The sequence below is a fragment of the Crinia signifera genome, chromosome 3, assembly GCF_055691185.1.
Source record: "Crinia signifera chromosome 3, ASM5569118v1, whole genome shotgun sequence".
In the NCBI taxonomy this organism is placed as follows: domain Eukaryota; kingdom Metazoa; phylum Chordata; class Amphibia; order Anura; family Myobatrachidae; genus Crinia; species Crinia signifera.
This window is the reverse complement of record NC_139219.1, coordinates 123,675,507-123,690,423: the sequence shown is the minus strand read 5'-3', so window position 1 is coordinate 123,690,423 and position 14,917 is coordinate 123,675,507. Positions and strand designations below refer to the sequence as shown.

Genomic DNA, 14,917 nt, shown 5'->3' with positions numbered 1-14,917 from the left:
ACACACTGCAAGCTAGCAAAATGTTGTGCAAAGCAACTAGCGCAGGTGTAAACATGAAAAAGCAGAATGTGCGCATGCACCTATGTATATGTTTATGCAATATGTCTCATAAATTGCAATTGTTAAATAAAATCACTGTAACACTTCACTGTTACTTACATACTTAGATTACCCACATACCCTCAAGAAATAAGGAGATAAAGGATGCAATGTTCAAATCTCAAAAATATCCTTGTTCTATCATTTGGAATATTACTTTTATACACTGCATATATGGGGCTTCAGACTCTGCAGGTAAGGTGCACATTTTGTTTGTTTGTTTGTTTGTTTGTTTATCCTTTGCAGCCCATGCTATGCATTGTTGAAAATCATATTGTGAATATATGTTTCTAATGCTTAAAATGAGATACTGGAAGGAGTTTCTACATTTATAACTTCTTAAATAATTTAAGCAGGAAATAATTAGTAAATGTAAAACATGAAGTCTTATGGTTAATGTCTACCTCCATGAATGCTATTATCACTTTCCTTTGGATGCCATATCTGGTAGCATGCAGACAGATGTGGTACACTCAGTCTGTGGGATCTATGTACTAAGATTCGAACTGAGATAAAATGAATGGATATTATTGGGCTCCTCTCTGGGAAAATCCCAGAGAGGAGACTCTTGTGCAGCTCGTGGATGGACACTGCTGCCACTAAGCCCCACCCCATCCCAGCTAAATGGTGGAGAGGAGGTGGGGCTAAAATAACATGAAATTCTGCAATTTGTCATTTTAGCCCCGCCCCCTGCCAAAGTGCCAGGAAAGCCGGCATTCTGTGCAGTGGGACTGGAAGATCAATAAAGGTCCATATAGCTTATGGATTTCCCCATTTAGGGGGCTGGCTAAATATCAGGTAATCCAAATGTGGAATTACCTGGTAAAATGGACTGCTCACCTAACTATACTACATCATGACCACATTACTTTGTTTCATTAATCAATGCTGTGCAAGTATGACATGTAATTCGAGAGCTGATTAATAGAAATCAACCACACCACAAGTTACAAGCACCTTGATCATAACGTATCCTGGGTTTATGATTACCATAATAAAGCTTCACTCATTACGTCCATGAAGGTGTGGAAACCATCACTGCATTATTTCAGTGCAATCATTTACTAACAAGCTTCCTCTCTGATACATAATGATGCATCAAGTATTTGGAGTCATAACACCTCCGCATGCCTCATATATCTTTATAGTTTTGGATAAAGACCTACATTTTTGATTTTGAGGAAGCATCATAATTATAAATGGAAAAGCAATTGAATCATGTGCAGCATGCAACACATTGTACGTTTACATGTAGTGTCCTGTAATTTAGAAAGTGTAACATAAAAGGAACACGCTTTGTCACACACATCCAAATGAGGCGTGTTTGACTCTTCCCTTGGGCTGTTACCACTTCTAATTTTCATGAAATTAAAATGACAGCTGACATGTTGTGTTATGCATTGTACTGTATACCATAATTATTATGTAATAATGACTAGAAAGCAGCGAAAGCATCATAATACTTAAATAACTGATTAGAATGGCAGTAGGAAAAAGGGTTTATTGGATAATTTTATTATATTTAATATATGTTCAAATTGAATTTTAATAAGAAATAAAGCTATAGTTGGCACATAGCTATAATTTATAAACATTGACAACATAACACTAACAATATTGATCACTATAGCACCCTGCACCCAGAGCATATTTGAATTTTTGTATTCAAATCTATTTGAATCGCTGAAACATTTAGGAATTACAAACAATTCTAAAACATAAACAAGAGTATTCAAAAAAACTTAAAAACTTAAAAACTAAAAGTTTTCAAACATGTTTTGTTCTCATAGCTTTATTATCTTTAACATTCTGCTTATTTTCTCATACAGAGTAGCATGAATCAGATTGAAGGACTTGGCGTTGCTTCGCTAAGTGTGATGTATGTGACCCTCAGTCTCTCTTCATTATTCCTCCCTCCTCTACTAATTAAGAAAATTGGCTGCAAATGGACCATTGTTGCATCTATGTTTTGCTTCATTTCCTACAGTCTTTGCAATTTTTATTCAAGCTGGTAAATATTTTACACATATTATATGAAAATAATAATATCTGAATTACATTGAACAATGGGAGTTATTCGGACCAGATCTCTGGTGATCAATGTAGCAGATCAGATATCTGCTACTCAGAGTGAAAACCCACCCGTGCAAGTCTGTGAATGCCTTGCAAAAATCCTGCCAATCGGCGTCTGAATAAAAGTTAACAAATGCAGAAATTCCAAAAACAGATAATTGAGAGTATGAACCATGAAATGTCACCATGTAGCTACGTTGCATATAGTGATTCAGTTTTGTTTGTTGTGGGTTGTAATTTAAGAGATCACTCATAGCATGCTAGATTAAACATAGTTACAGATGGTTCACCATATCATTATACATGACAAAATCCTAAAGACTCCCTAAAATCATTGTTCTTTACACAATAAAGTAAATTTAAAAAAATAAGATTATATGTAACGTAATCTCACCCAAAATACATTGTTCACCGCTGTATATAATGAAAGGTCTTGTTTTCTTGTTGCTTATAATTCAGTGGTAAATCGTTTTCCTTTGCTGTCCAATTGGTAATAAAATAAATAATAGGGGCAAGGAATAAAGTACCGGAGTGAGATAAAGTGCAGTAGGTGCCCAAAGCAACCAATCAGCTTCTGTAATTTTGAAAACTGTGCTATGTAAATGACAGAAGCAGATTGATTATTTTGGTTAACTACTCCGCTATCTCTTTCTCCCCCCATGGGATGTCACTTCTACCTGCTTACGACTAGTGGCCACATTGTGATTGTCCAGCTTTTGGCAAATATCTTGTGATAGTCAGAGCAGCTAATAACACAGTGAAGCCCACTTATTTGCTTCCCTGCTATAAAGAGGATCAACCCAGTCTGTCCAGACTGGAGCGGTTTTTACCGTAGCAGGAGAAGCCCAAGTTATTTGGTCTTCATTGTCTCATAGTGGAAATTATCCTCAGGTTATACAGTGGTAGAGTTGGCAGTTTTATTTTTAACATTACTTCATGCTTACAAAATATATCTACATTGGGTTATTATACTGAGCAGGTAACATCTACTCAGGCTTTATCCAATTAATGGAGGTTGCTCCTGGAAGCCCTTTCATTATTCTCGGATTTAAAATTGTAATTATATAAATATAATGTATGACATCAGTTTAAATTTTAAAAAATGGAGCAGTTGCGACCTGGGGCCAAATGCACTAAGCTTCAAATAGTGAAAAAATGGATAAGGATAAACTATCAGCCAATCCGCTCCTAACTGCCATGCCAGAGGCTGGGTTTGAAAAATGCCAGGCAGGAGCTGATTGGCTGGTTGTTTACCCTCTCCATTTTATCACTTTTTTAAGCTTGCATCTGGCCCCTGTTTTGGTGGACTTCACCTGTTAAATGATGGTTTGACTACAGTATGACATACGAAGAACACAATGGGGTTTATTCTAGTTCATTCTTTCTGACAAAATCCTTCTTAGATGGACAAAACCATGTGCACTGCAGGGGGGCAGATGAAACATGTGCAGACAGAATTAGATTTGGGTGAGTTATTTTGTTTCTGTGCAGGGAAAATACTGACTGCATGATTTTACACTTCAATATAGATCTCACTTTGAAGAAAAACCCCACCCAAATCTAATTCTCTCTGCACAAGTTACATCTGCCCCACCCGCAGTGCACATGGTTTTGTCCATCTAAGAAGGATTTTGTCAGAAAGAATGGACTAGAATAACCCCCAATGTGAACTGGCCCAAACCATTGCACTGCATATGAACAAAACTTAAATGTGTAGTACATTTTAGAACTATTGAACATACACCTTTTAAATTCAGAGATATTAATCAGCAAGTACAAATGTAAGATAGACATAAGTTTTTGAGATGTCTTATTTTGGTTTATATAGTAGTGTATACATGTTTAAATATATTGGTATATATTTAAAAACGGATTTAGATTCTTAAGTTTTATGCATGTCACAATGGTAATAATATCCAAAGCTTTTTTAAAGGTGTGTGTGTATTTTTACAGGCCAACACTGATCATTTCCTCTATACTTGTTGGAATAGGAGGAGGGCCACTCTGGGCCAGCAAAAGCACTTATATTACAATAACCGGAAATAGAAATGCAGAAACATGTGGCCAAACACCAAAAGATGTTGTGAACCAGTATTTTGGTTATTTTTTTCTAATTGTTCAAACATGTCGTGTTTGGGGAAATCTTATCTCTTCTTTGGTATTTAACTTAACACCAAATGCAGGTAAGTAAAAATATCTTATATATATTATATTTAAAATATTATTCAATAAATTCACAAGAAGAGCAGACCTGAATGCATAATATTATCTGATAGTCCCTTTTGCTTGTATTAATTTCCTTTTCCCTTACATACCGTCTCCAGTAGAGGCGGAACTATCAATGGTGCAGCAGGTGCATTGCATTGGGGCCCCTGAGGAATAATTATGTGTACACACAGGTGCCGACCAGGAGGGAGGGACGGCGCGTGGGAAGATGCTGCATTGAGCAGCATTGCACTCTTTTGATCTAGCAGATCGGAGCAGAAATAGATGTGCTGGCAAGTTTATTTCTTCTTTCGATCTCGATGCTTCAGGCCGCGCATCAAGATTAAATCTGCATCGAATGTAGCTAACACTGTTTGATTCAGTGTCATATTCGATTCAAATTGGACTATTTAGTCCAAATCAAATTGAAAATGACACTAAATCGAACCATGTGTACACAGCATAAGGGGCCCATTTCTGCCTAAACCAGCAGTAAGTTATCCCCTGGGACCTCCCCAAGAACATTTTCAGCAATGTTGAATGAATGGGCCAGTTCAGGGAGCAGGGGGGGCTTACTGCCTGAGAGACCTGGCCCTTACCTGTGTTTCGGACTGATAGAGGAGTCCTGCCACTTATGAGCAATGATGATCAGTCACATTCTGCCTCTAATTATCAGATGGTTGTACAGTTTTTTCTGGTTCACTTCTGTCTGTGAAGTAAAGGCAGCTCACAACCGGGGTAATTGGCACTGTCAGAGTATGTCTGCCCGAGTGCCAAACTGAGGAAAGCCATGGGGTAGAGGGCCTGTCACAGACAGAGCAGAAACCACTGTGGTCCTGCCTCCACCAAGGTACATGACCCGTTGTTCGCACCACGCAGGACATTGTGCTTGTACTCATCACCCAGTCTTCACCTGTCACCCACTCTTTTTCCCTGACACATTTTACCTCCCCTGCCTTACACTGTCACCCTCTTCCCCTCACTGTCACCCACTGCAGTGTTTCATATTGTAAACCTGGGTTGGGGTAGAAGAGGGGGCATAAACTATATTTTTGCACCTCGGCCCACAACCCACAAGCTCCGCCACTGGTCTACATCCCCATTCTCACTGGAGAATTAATTGTAACTTCCTAATGGCACTTTATACGTTTACCTTCTTTGAAGGTTGTTGTTGAGCATTGGTCACATCCTTTTCCTATTACTGGCCCTGGTGCTTCTTATTTTATGACAGTGGTATTACAGGTTGCTACTCTATCTTGAGTAGGACGAGCAGCATGTACACTTTTCAGCACTCGCCTATATTTCTCTCTCTTCTATACTATCCTGGTCCTCCTGTTCCAAGGGGCAGTTTTGTCCTCAACATGGCCCATTCCAGGAGGAAAAAAGGTCCCGATTCAGACCCAATTGCTGGATTGCAACTTCGAAGCCAGCAGAGTTATCTGGTCAGTGCCCCAGAAAATGCAGATGACACTTGGTACTTGGGAGGGAGGGACGCTGAAGTCATCGGCGGTCCTGATATCCCCACAGCCACTGCAGAGCCCAGTAAGTCAGCTTAGGCGTGCTGCACATGGAGATGAGGGGTGACTTCATTTGATGGTCAAATTCCTTTCCCCTCTTCAAACAGCTGTGATCTTTTGCAGCCATGCACATGGGTGAGATTTCACTTTTGCGGGGTGGCATAGGGTGGCATTTACCTGATCACTAGGCTCCGAAAACTCACAGCCCAGCAATCAGGTCTGAATTGGGTTCAAAATGCTCTGTTCCTGTTTGTAAAAACACAAGGTAATAGCAGCGCTCAAAATTAAATGAGTGAATCAAGATTGAAGGGTAAAATACACTTATTTATTAATACCAATTAACCCCTTACCGACGCAGCCTGTTTTTGCCTTCCTGACAGAGCCCTTTTTTTCAAATCTGACATGTATCACTTAAGTGGGGATAACTTTTTTTTGCTTTTACTTATCCCAGTGATTTTGAGTTTGTTTTCTCGTGACATATTGTACTTCAAGTTAGTGGTAAATTTTGGTCGATAAAGTCTGTGTTTTTTTGTGAAAAATACCAAAATGTCGTAAAAAAATTGAAAATTTTGCAATTTGCAAAATGTTAAATTTTCTGCTTGTGAGACAAATAATCATACCACTCAAAATAGTTAATAACTAACATAGACCATATGTATACTTTATGTTTCCATCATTATTTCAACCTCCTTTTAATTTTTTTGGACACTAGGAGGCTTAAAATATGAATAGCAAATTCTCAAATTTTCAAGAAAATTTCAAACACTGATTTTTTTTAGGGACCAGTTCAGTTCTGATGTGACTTTGAGGGACTTGTATGTGAGACACCCCCATAAATGATGGCATTTCAAAAACTGCACCCCTCACAGTATTCAAAACAGCATTTTGGAAGTTTGTTAACCCTTTAGGTGTTTCACAGGAATTAAAACAAAGTGTAGGTGAAATTTCAAAACTTCATTTTTTTTGCAGATGTTCAATTTTAATACATTTTTCTAAGGAACACAGTAGATTTTACTAGAGAAATGTGACTAAAAATTGATTCCCCCAATTCTTTTGTTTTCATAAATATCCTATATGTGGCCCTAGTGTGCACGTTGACCAAACCACAGGCTTCATAATAGAAGGAGCACCTACTTGATTTTGGAGCCTCCTTTTTATGAGATTATTTTTTAGGCACCATGTAGGTTTCTAGGCACCATAAGATGCTAAAAGTTAGGAACCCCCCCACAAGTGACCCCATTTTGCAAAATACACCCCTCAGGGAATGTGAAAATTAAAAATTACATTTTTTACACAAAAATGCAGTTCTGGCTCAAAATTTTTCATTTTCACAAGGAATGAAGGAGACAAAGTACCCCAAAATCTGTGCCCCAATTTCTCCCGAGTACGGCAATGCCTCATATGTGACCAAAAAATACCATTTGGGTGCATGGCAGGACTCAGAAGGGAAGGAGTGATATTTGGATTTTGCAGCACACATTCTGGTGGAATGAAAGGTGGGTGCTATGCCGCATTAGCAAGACCCCCGAAGCACCAATACAGTGGAACCCCCCCACAAGTGACCCCATTTTGCAAACTACACCCCTCAGGGAATTCATCTAGGGGTATAGTGTACATTTCAAACCCCCAGGGGTTTCACCAATTGTGGTACAACTGGGCTGTGAAAATGAAAAATTACATTTTTTACACAAAAATGCAGTTCTGGCTCAAAATTTTTCATTTTCACAAGGAATGAAGGAGACAAAGCACCCCAAAATCTGTGCCCCAATTTCTCCCGAGTACGGCAATGCCTCATATGTGACCAAAAAATACCATTTGGGTGCATGGCAGGACTCAGAAGGGAAGGAGTGATATTTGGATTTTGCAGCACACATTCTGGTGGAATGAATGGTGGGTGCTATGTCGCATTAGCAAGACCCCCGAAGCACCAATACAGTGGAACCCCCCCACAAGTGACCCCATTTTGCAAACTACACCCCTCAGGGAATTCATCTAGGGGTATAGTGTACATTTCAAACCCCCAGGGGTTTCACCAATTTTGGTACAACTGGGCTGTGAAAATGAAAAATTACATTTTTTTACACAAAAATGCAGTTCTGGCTCAAAATTTTTCATTTTCACAAGGAATGAAGGAGACAAAGCACCCCAAAATCTGTGCCCCAATTTCTCCCGAGTACGGCAATGCCTCATATGTGACCAAAAAATGGCAGGACTCAGAAGGGAAGGAGTGATATTTGGATTTTGCAGCACAGATTCTGGTGGAATGAATGGTGGGTGCTATGTCGCATTAGCAAGACCCCCGAAGCACCAATACAGTGGAACCCCCCTTCCCCACAAGTGACCCCATTTTGCAAACTACACCCCTCAGGGAATTCATCTAGGGGTATAGTGTACATTTCAAACCCCCAGGGGTTTCACCAATTTTGGTACACCTGGGCTGTGAAAATGAAAAATTACATTTTTTACACAAAAATGCAGTTCTGGCTCAAAATTTTTCATTTTCACAAGGAATGAAGGAGACAAAGCACCCCAAAATCTGTGCCCCAATTTCTCCCGAGTACGGCAATGCCTCATATGTGACCAAAAAATACCATTTGGGTGCATGGCAGGACTCAGAAGGGAAGGAGTGATATTTGGATTTTGCAGCACAGATTCTGGTGGAATGAATGGTGGGTGCTATGTCGCATTAGCAAGACCCCCGAAGCACCAATACAGTGGAACCCCCCCACAAGTGACCCCATTTTGCAAACTACACCCCTCAGGGAATTCATCTAGGGGTATAGTGTACATTTCAAACCCCCAGGGGTTTCACCAATTGTGGTACAACTGGGCTGTGAAAATGAAAAATTACATTTTTTACACAAAAATGCAGTTCTGGCTCAAAATTTTTCATTTTCACAAGGAATGAAGGAGACAAAGCACCCCAAAATCTGTGCCCCAATTTCTCCCGAGTACGGCAATGCCTCATATGTGACCAAAAAATACCATTTGGGTGCATGGCAGGACTCAGAAGGGAAGGAGTGATATTTGGATTTTGCAGCACACATTCTGGTGGAATGAATGGTGGGTGCTATGTCGCATTAGCAAGACCCCCGAAGCACCAATACAGTGGAACCCCCCCACAAGTGACCCCATTTTGCAAACTACACCCCTCAGGGAATTCATCTAGGGGTATAGTGTACATTTCAAACCCCCAGGGGTTTCACCAATTGTGGTACAACTGGGCTGTGAAAATGAAAAATTAAATTTTTTACACAAAAATGCAGTTCTGGCTCAAAATTTTTCATTTTCACAAGGAATGAAGGAGACAAAGCACCCCAAAATCTGTGCCCCAATTTCTCCCGAGTACGGCAATGCCTCATATGTGACCAAAAAATACCATTTGGGTGCATGGCAGGACTCAGAAGGGAAGGAGTGATATTTGGATTTTGCAGCACACATTCTGGTGGAATGAATGGTGGGTGCTATGTCGCATTAGCAAGACCCCCGAAGCACCAATACAGTGGAACCCCCCCACAAGTGACCCCATTTTGCAAACTACACCCCTCAGGGAATTCATCTAGGGGTATAGTGTACATTTCAAACCCCCAGGGGTTTCACCAATTTTGGTACAACTGGGCTGTGAAAATGAAAAATTACATTTTTTTACACAAAAATGCAGTTCTGGCTCAAAATTTTTCATTTTCACAAGGAATGAAGGAGACAAAGCACCCCAAAATCTGTGCCCCAATTTCTCCCGAGTACGGCAATGCCTCATATGTGACCAAAAAATGGCAGGACTCAGAAGGGAAGGAGTGATATTTGGATTTTGCAGCACAGATTCTGGTGGAATGAATGGTGGGTGCTATGTCGCATTAGCAAGACCCCCGAAGCACCAATACAGTGGAACCCCCCCCCCCACAAGTGACCCCATTTTGCAAACTACACCCCTCAGGGAATTCATCTAGGGGTATAGTGTACATTTCAAACCCCCAGGGGTTTCACCAATTTTGGTACACCTGGGCTGTGAAAATGAAAAATTACATTTTTTACACAAAAATGCAGTTCTGGCTCAAAATTTTTCATTTTCACAAGGAATGAAGGAGACAAAGCACCCCAAAATCTGTGCCCCAATTTCTCCCGAGTACGGCAATGCCTCATATGTGACCAAAAAATACCATTTGGGTGCATGGCAGGACTCAGAAGGGAAGGAGTGATATTTGGATTTTGCAGCACAGATTCTGGTGGAATGAATGGTGGGTGCTATGTCGCATTAGCAAGACCCCCGAAGCACCAATACAGTGGAACCCCCCCACAAGTGACCCCATTTTGCAAACTACACCCCTCAGGGAATTCATCTAGGGGTATAGTGTACATTTCAAACCCCCAGGGGTTTCACCAATTGTGGTACAACTGGGCTGTGAAAATGAAAAATTACATTTTTTACACAAAAATGCAGTTCTGGCTCAAAATTTTTCATTTTCACAAGGAATGAAGGAGACAAAGCACCCCAAAATCTGTGCCCCAATTTCTCCCGAGTACGGCAATGCCTCATATGTGACCAAAAAATACCATTTGGGTGCATGGCAGGACTCAGAAGGGAAGGAGTGATATTTGGATTTTGCAGCACAGATTCTGGTGGAATGAATGGTGGGTGCTATGTCGCATTAGCAAGACCCCCGAAGCACCAATACAGTGGAACCCCCCCACAAGTGACCCCATTTTGCAAACTACACCCCTCAGGGAATTCATCTAGGGGTATAGTGTACATTTCAAACCCCCAGGGGTTTCACCAATTGTGGTACAACTGGGCTGTGAAAATGAAAAATTACATTTTTTACACAAAAATGCAGTTCTGGCTCAAAATTTTTCATTTTCACAAGGAATGAAGGAGACAAAGCACCCCAAAATCTGTGCCCCAATTTCTCCCGAGTACGGCAATGCCTCATATGTGACCAAAAAATACCATTTGGGTGCATGGCAGGACTCAGAAGGGAAGGAGTGATATTTGGATTTTGCAGCACACATTCTGGTGGAATGAATGGTGGGTGCTATGTCGCATTAGCAAGACCCCCGAAGCACCAATACAGTGGAACCCCCCCACAAGTGACCCCATTTTGCAAACTACACCCCTCAGGGAATTCATCTAGGTGTATAGTGTACATTTCAAACCCCCAGGGGTTTCACCAATTGTGGTACAACTGGGCTGTGAAAATGAAAAATTACATTTTTTTACACAAAAATGCAGTTCTGGCTCAAAATTTTTCATTTTCACAAGGAATGAAGGAGACAAAGCACCCCAAAATCTGTGCCCCAATTTCTCCCGAGTACGGCAATGCCTCATATGTGACCAAAAAATGGCAGGACTCAGAAGGGAAGGAGTGATATTTGGATTTTGCAGCACACATTCTGGTGGAATGAATGGTGGGTGCTATGTCGCATTAGCAAGACCCCCGAAGCACGGTGAAATGATGAACCTAATAATCCATAGATGTGTGGTATATTTTAAAGCACTCCTTCATACATAGGCCGGGTTTGTCGGGGCAAGTTTCACAGTGGAAAATAGTTTGCTTTCGTATTCCCTTTTTATAGCAAACTTTGCACCTTTTTTGTGTTCTGCCCTTTTTTCCAGTGGAGGGGATTTCGTTAGGAAAATGCTGCCCTGATACAATACGGGGGCCAGTACTAGAAGTACTGGGGCCAGTACTTCTAGTATTGGGGCCCTCTGCCTGCTGGTTCCCAAATATTAGGCCCTTTATGACTTCCTCTTGAAAGTGCATAAATGTCCCCGTCTGGCTGGTAGAACGGAATAGTACGTAAGCGTTATACAGTGCCATCTGGATGATATACACGGCCAGCTTCTTATACCATATTTTTGTTTTCCGCAGGGCACTGTACGGCTTCAGTACCTGATCTGAAAGATCCACTCCGCCCATGTACTTATTGTAATCTAGGATACAAATAGGTTTTGAGGTGTGGGTACTGGTACCTCGTACAGGGACGGAGGTGGTACTGTCTCCGTGAATTGTTGTCAGTATAAGGACATCCCTCTTGTCCTTATATTTGACCAACAACATATTTTCGGTGCATATTCCCCTGCTTTCACCCTTTCTCAGTAATTGGGCAACGTGCGTTTTTGGGAGGCCTCTTTGGTTCTTGCGCACAGTACCGCAAGCTGCTGTACCTCTTGAACCAAGGGCCTTAAACAGGGGGATGCTGGTGTAAAAGTGATCCACAAAGAGGTGATAACCCTTATCCAGGAAGGGGTGCACTAAATCCCAGACAATCTTTCCACTAACACCTACGAGGGAGGGGGGGCATTCTGGCGGTTCAATTCTTGTGTCCTTCCCTTCATATACCCTAAACCTGTGGGTGTACCCTGAGGTACTTTCGCACAGCTTATACATTTTTATGCCATACCTTGCCCTCTTATTGGGAAGGTACTGGCGGAATTTAACCCTTCCTTTAAAATGTATAAGTGACTCGTCTACACAAATGAATTTTTGGGGGATGTACATCTCAGCAAATTTGGCGCTGAAATGATCAATGACCGGCCTGACTTTGAATAGCCGGTCAAAGGTGGGATCATCTCTGGGTGGGCACTGTGCATTATCGTTGTAATGCAAAAATTTAAGGATCGTCTCAAAACGAGTCCGGGTCATGGCCATACGATGAAGTGGGGTGCTGTACAGAACATCTGTACTCCAATATTGCCTAATTTCTGGCTTTTTAACTATGCCCATATGTAACACCAGACCCCAAAACGTCATCATCTCTACTGCATCTACAGGGGTCCACCTAGCAAATGATGACGTGGGGTTTTGGGCAATAAACTGCTGGGCATATAAATTACTTTGGTCCACCATTAAATTTATAAAATCATCAGAGAAAAAGACTTTGAAAAAGTCAATTTCTTTGAGGCCTGTACTATCAAATTGGATTCCTGGGTTGGCCAAAAACTCAGGAACCTGGGGCTCAAAATTGTCTGGTGGTGGGGTCCATACGAGATCAATCATTGGGGGGGGGTCTCAGCTGCTCTACGGGGGCGTCTTTGAGGGGGTCCCTCATCACTAGAGGAAGAGGAGCTTAAGACAAATGCCAATTCATCGCTTACTTCACTGGCTGTGTCAGTGTCAGAGGCAAGAAGGGCATATGCCTCCTCCGCTGAAAACAGTCTTTGCGATGATTGGGACATTTTTATTATTTTTAAGTGTAGTGTTTCAACACGTGTATAGTGTAGGGGGGGGTACAAACTTTATTTTAACACGGGGGGTATGTAGTGTGTATGTAGTGCTTTAACACGTGTAAGTTAAAAGAAAAAAAAAAGCTCCTGCGCCAAAAATTGAGCACAGATGTTGGTCAGTAACGTCCGTCACTGATCAGCGCTCAGCGGCCACAGGACACCCACAAAAGCACCGTGGGTGTAAAAACAATAAAAAAAAAAACCCACAGCACTCTCCAAAAAAAAAAAATTAAAAATAACTGCTGATGAGTCAAAGGCAACAGAAATTTGATCAAAAAAAAAAAATTAGATCAACCCTGTGCCAAAAATGCTGATCAGTGATGTACGTCACTGATCAGCGCTCAGCGGCCACAGGACACCGACAAAAGCACCGTGGGTGTAAAAACAATTTAAAAAAAAAAAACCACAGCACTCTCCAAAAAAAAAATTTTTTAAAATAACTGCTGATGAGTCAAAGGCAACAGAAATTTGATAAAAAAAAAAAAATTAGATCAACCCTGTGCCAAAAATGCTGATCAGTGATGTACGTCACTGATCAGCGCTCAGCGGCCACAGGACACCCACAAAAGCACCGTGGGTGTAAAAACAATTTAAAAAAAAACCCCACAGCACTCTCCAAAAAAAAAAACTGCTGATCAGTGATTAGCAGTGAGGGGCAGCAGGCACCCACAACTGTGGGTGCAACCTGACAGGGTATATATAAAAAAAAAAACCTGCACCCCAAAAAAGGTGCTGATCAGTTAGTTTATACTGATCAGCACAAAAGGGGGGCAGCAGGGGGCAGCAGATACAAAATTAAATCACACAATATCTATATCTCTGACACAATGCTGCTGCAGCAGCAGCACAAGCAGACAGGAAGCAAGAGCAACCAGGAAGCAACCAGTAGCTGGCAGCACCAGCGCTGATCAGGTCAGTATAGGGCACAGATGGGCACGGAGACCGCTCTGCACGCTGTTCCTGACCGGAATGGCGGCTGCAGGGCTGTCTGCGTTATCTTATTTGAGGTGTAATGGCTGTGATTGGTCCGTGAACAGCACCAATCACCACCGATCCCTGTGTCACCGGCGAACGTTATTCGCCGGTACACAGAAAACGCTGTAATTGGCTGTTCACATTGAACAGCCAATCACAGCGATCGCCGATGGGCGGGGGCATCGCTGCCCCCCCTGGGCAATGAGGGAAGATGTCTGCTGTCAGGGACAGCAGACATCGTCCCTCTGTCACCGCGTCTATAGACGCGGTGACAGTTAAATGGCATGACGTACATTTATGCCATGTGTCGGGAAGTACATCCCGACCATGACGTAAATGTACGTCAAATGTCGGGAAGGGGTTAAGGTATGGCAATTTATAAACACATAATAGATGTGTTATTATGTGTTTATAAATTGCCATACCTTAATTGGTATTAATAAATAAGTGTATTTTACCCTTCAATCTTGATTCACTCATTTAATTTTGAGCGCTGCTATTACCTTGTGTTTTTTCTTGCTTTTCCCACTGCGGGGACTGACCCTCCCCCCAACATAGCAGCAGCTAACATTGATTAGCAGTTCATAAACTAGCGCTCCCAGGGACAACACTTAGTGTTGACCACTTTCTTTCCTGTTCCTGTTTGTACCATCATAGTCACCTCCCACTATAAAAGACTTCAAAATGTTTGGCAAGAAGTAAGGGGTGGGGAACACTGGGAGCTCAGAAACAATTCTTTATAAAATTAAATAACTGGGCAGCAGGAATGGTATTAAAGTGCTGCTGAATAAATGGTAAATGCACAGTATTGATTGGCTGCAATTGC

The 14,917-nt window shown here is 41.5% G+C and overlaps 1 protein-coding gene across 1 annotated transcript in view; it reads left to right on the top strand.

Moving 5' to 3' along the window:
- Positions 1-204: 204 nt before the first annotated feature.
- LOC146062908 (protein unc-93 homolog A-like) overlaps positions 205-14,917 on the top strand; it is a 41,061-nt gene continuing 26,348 nt past the window's right edge. The window contains exons 1-3 of the mRNA XM_083174917.1: positions 205-294; positions 1,929-2,110; positions 4,126-4,355. Of these exons, the coding sequence (XP_083031043.1) occupies positions 205-294; positions 1,929-2,110; positions 4,126-4,355 (502 nt within the window). The remainder of the gene's footprint in view (positions 295-1,928; positions 2,111-4,125; positions 4,356-14,917) is intronic.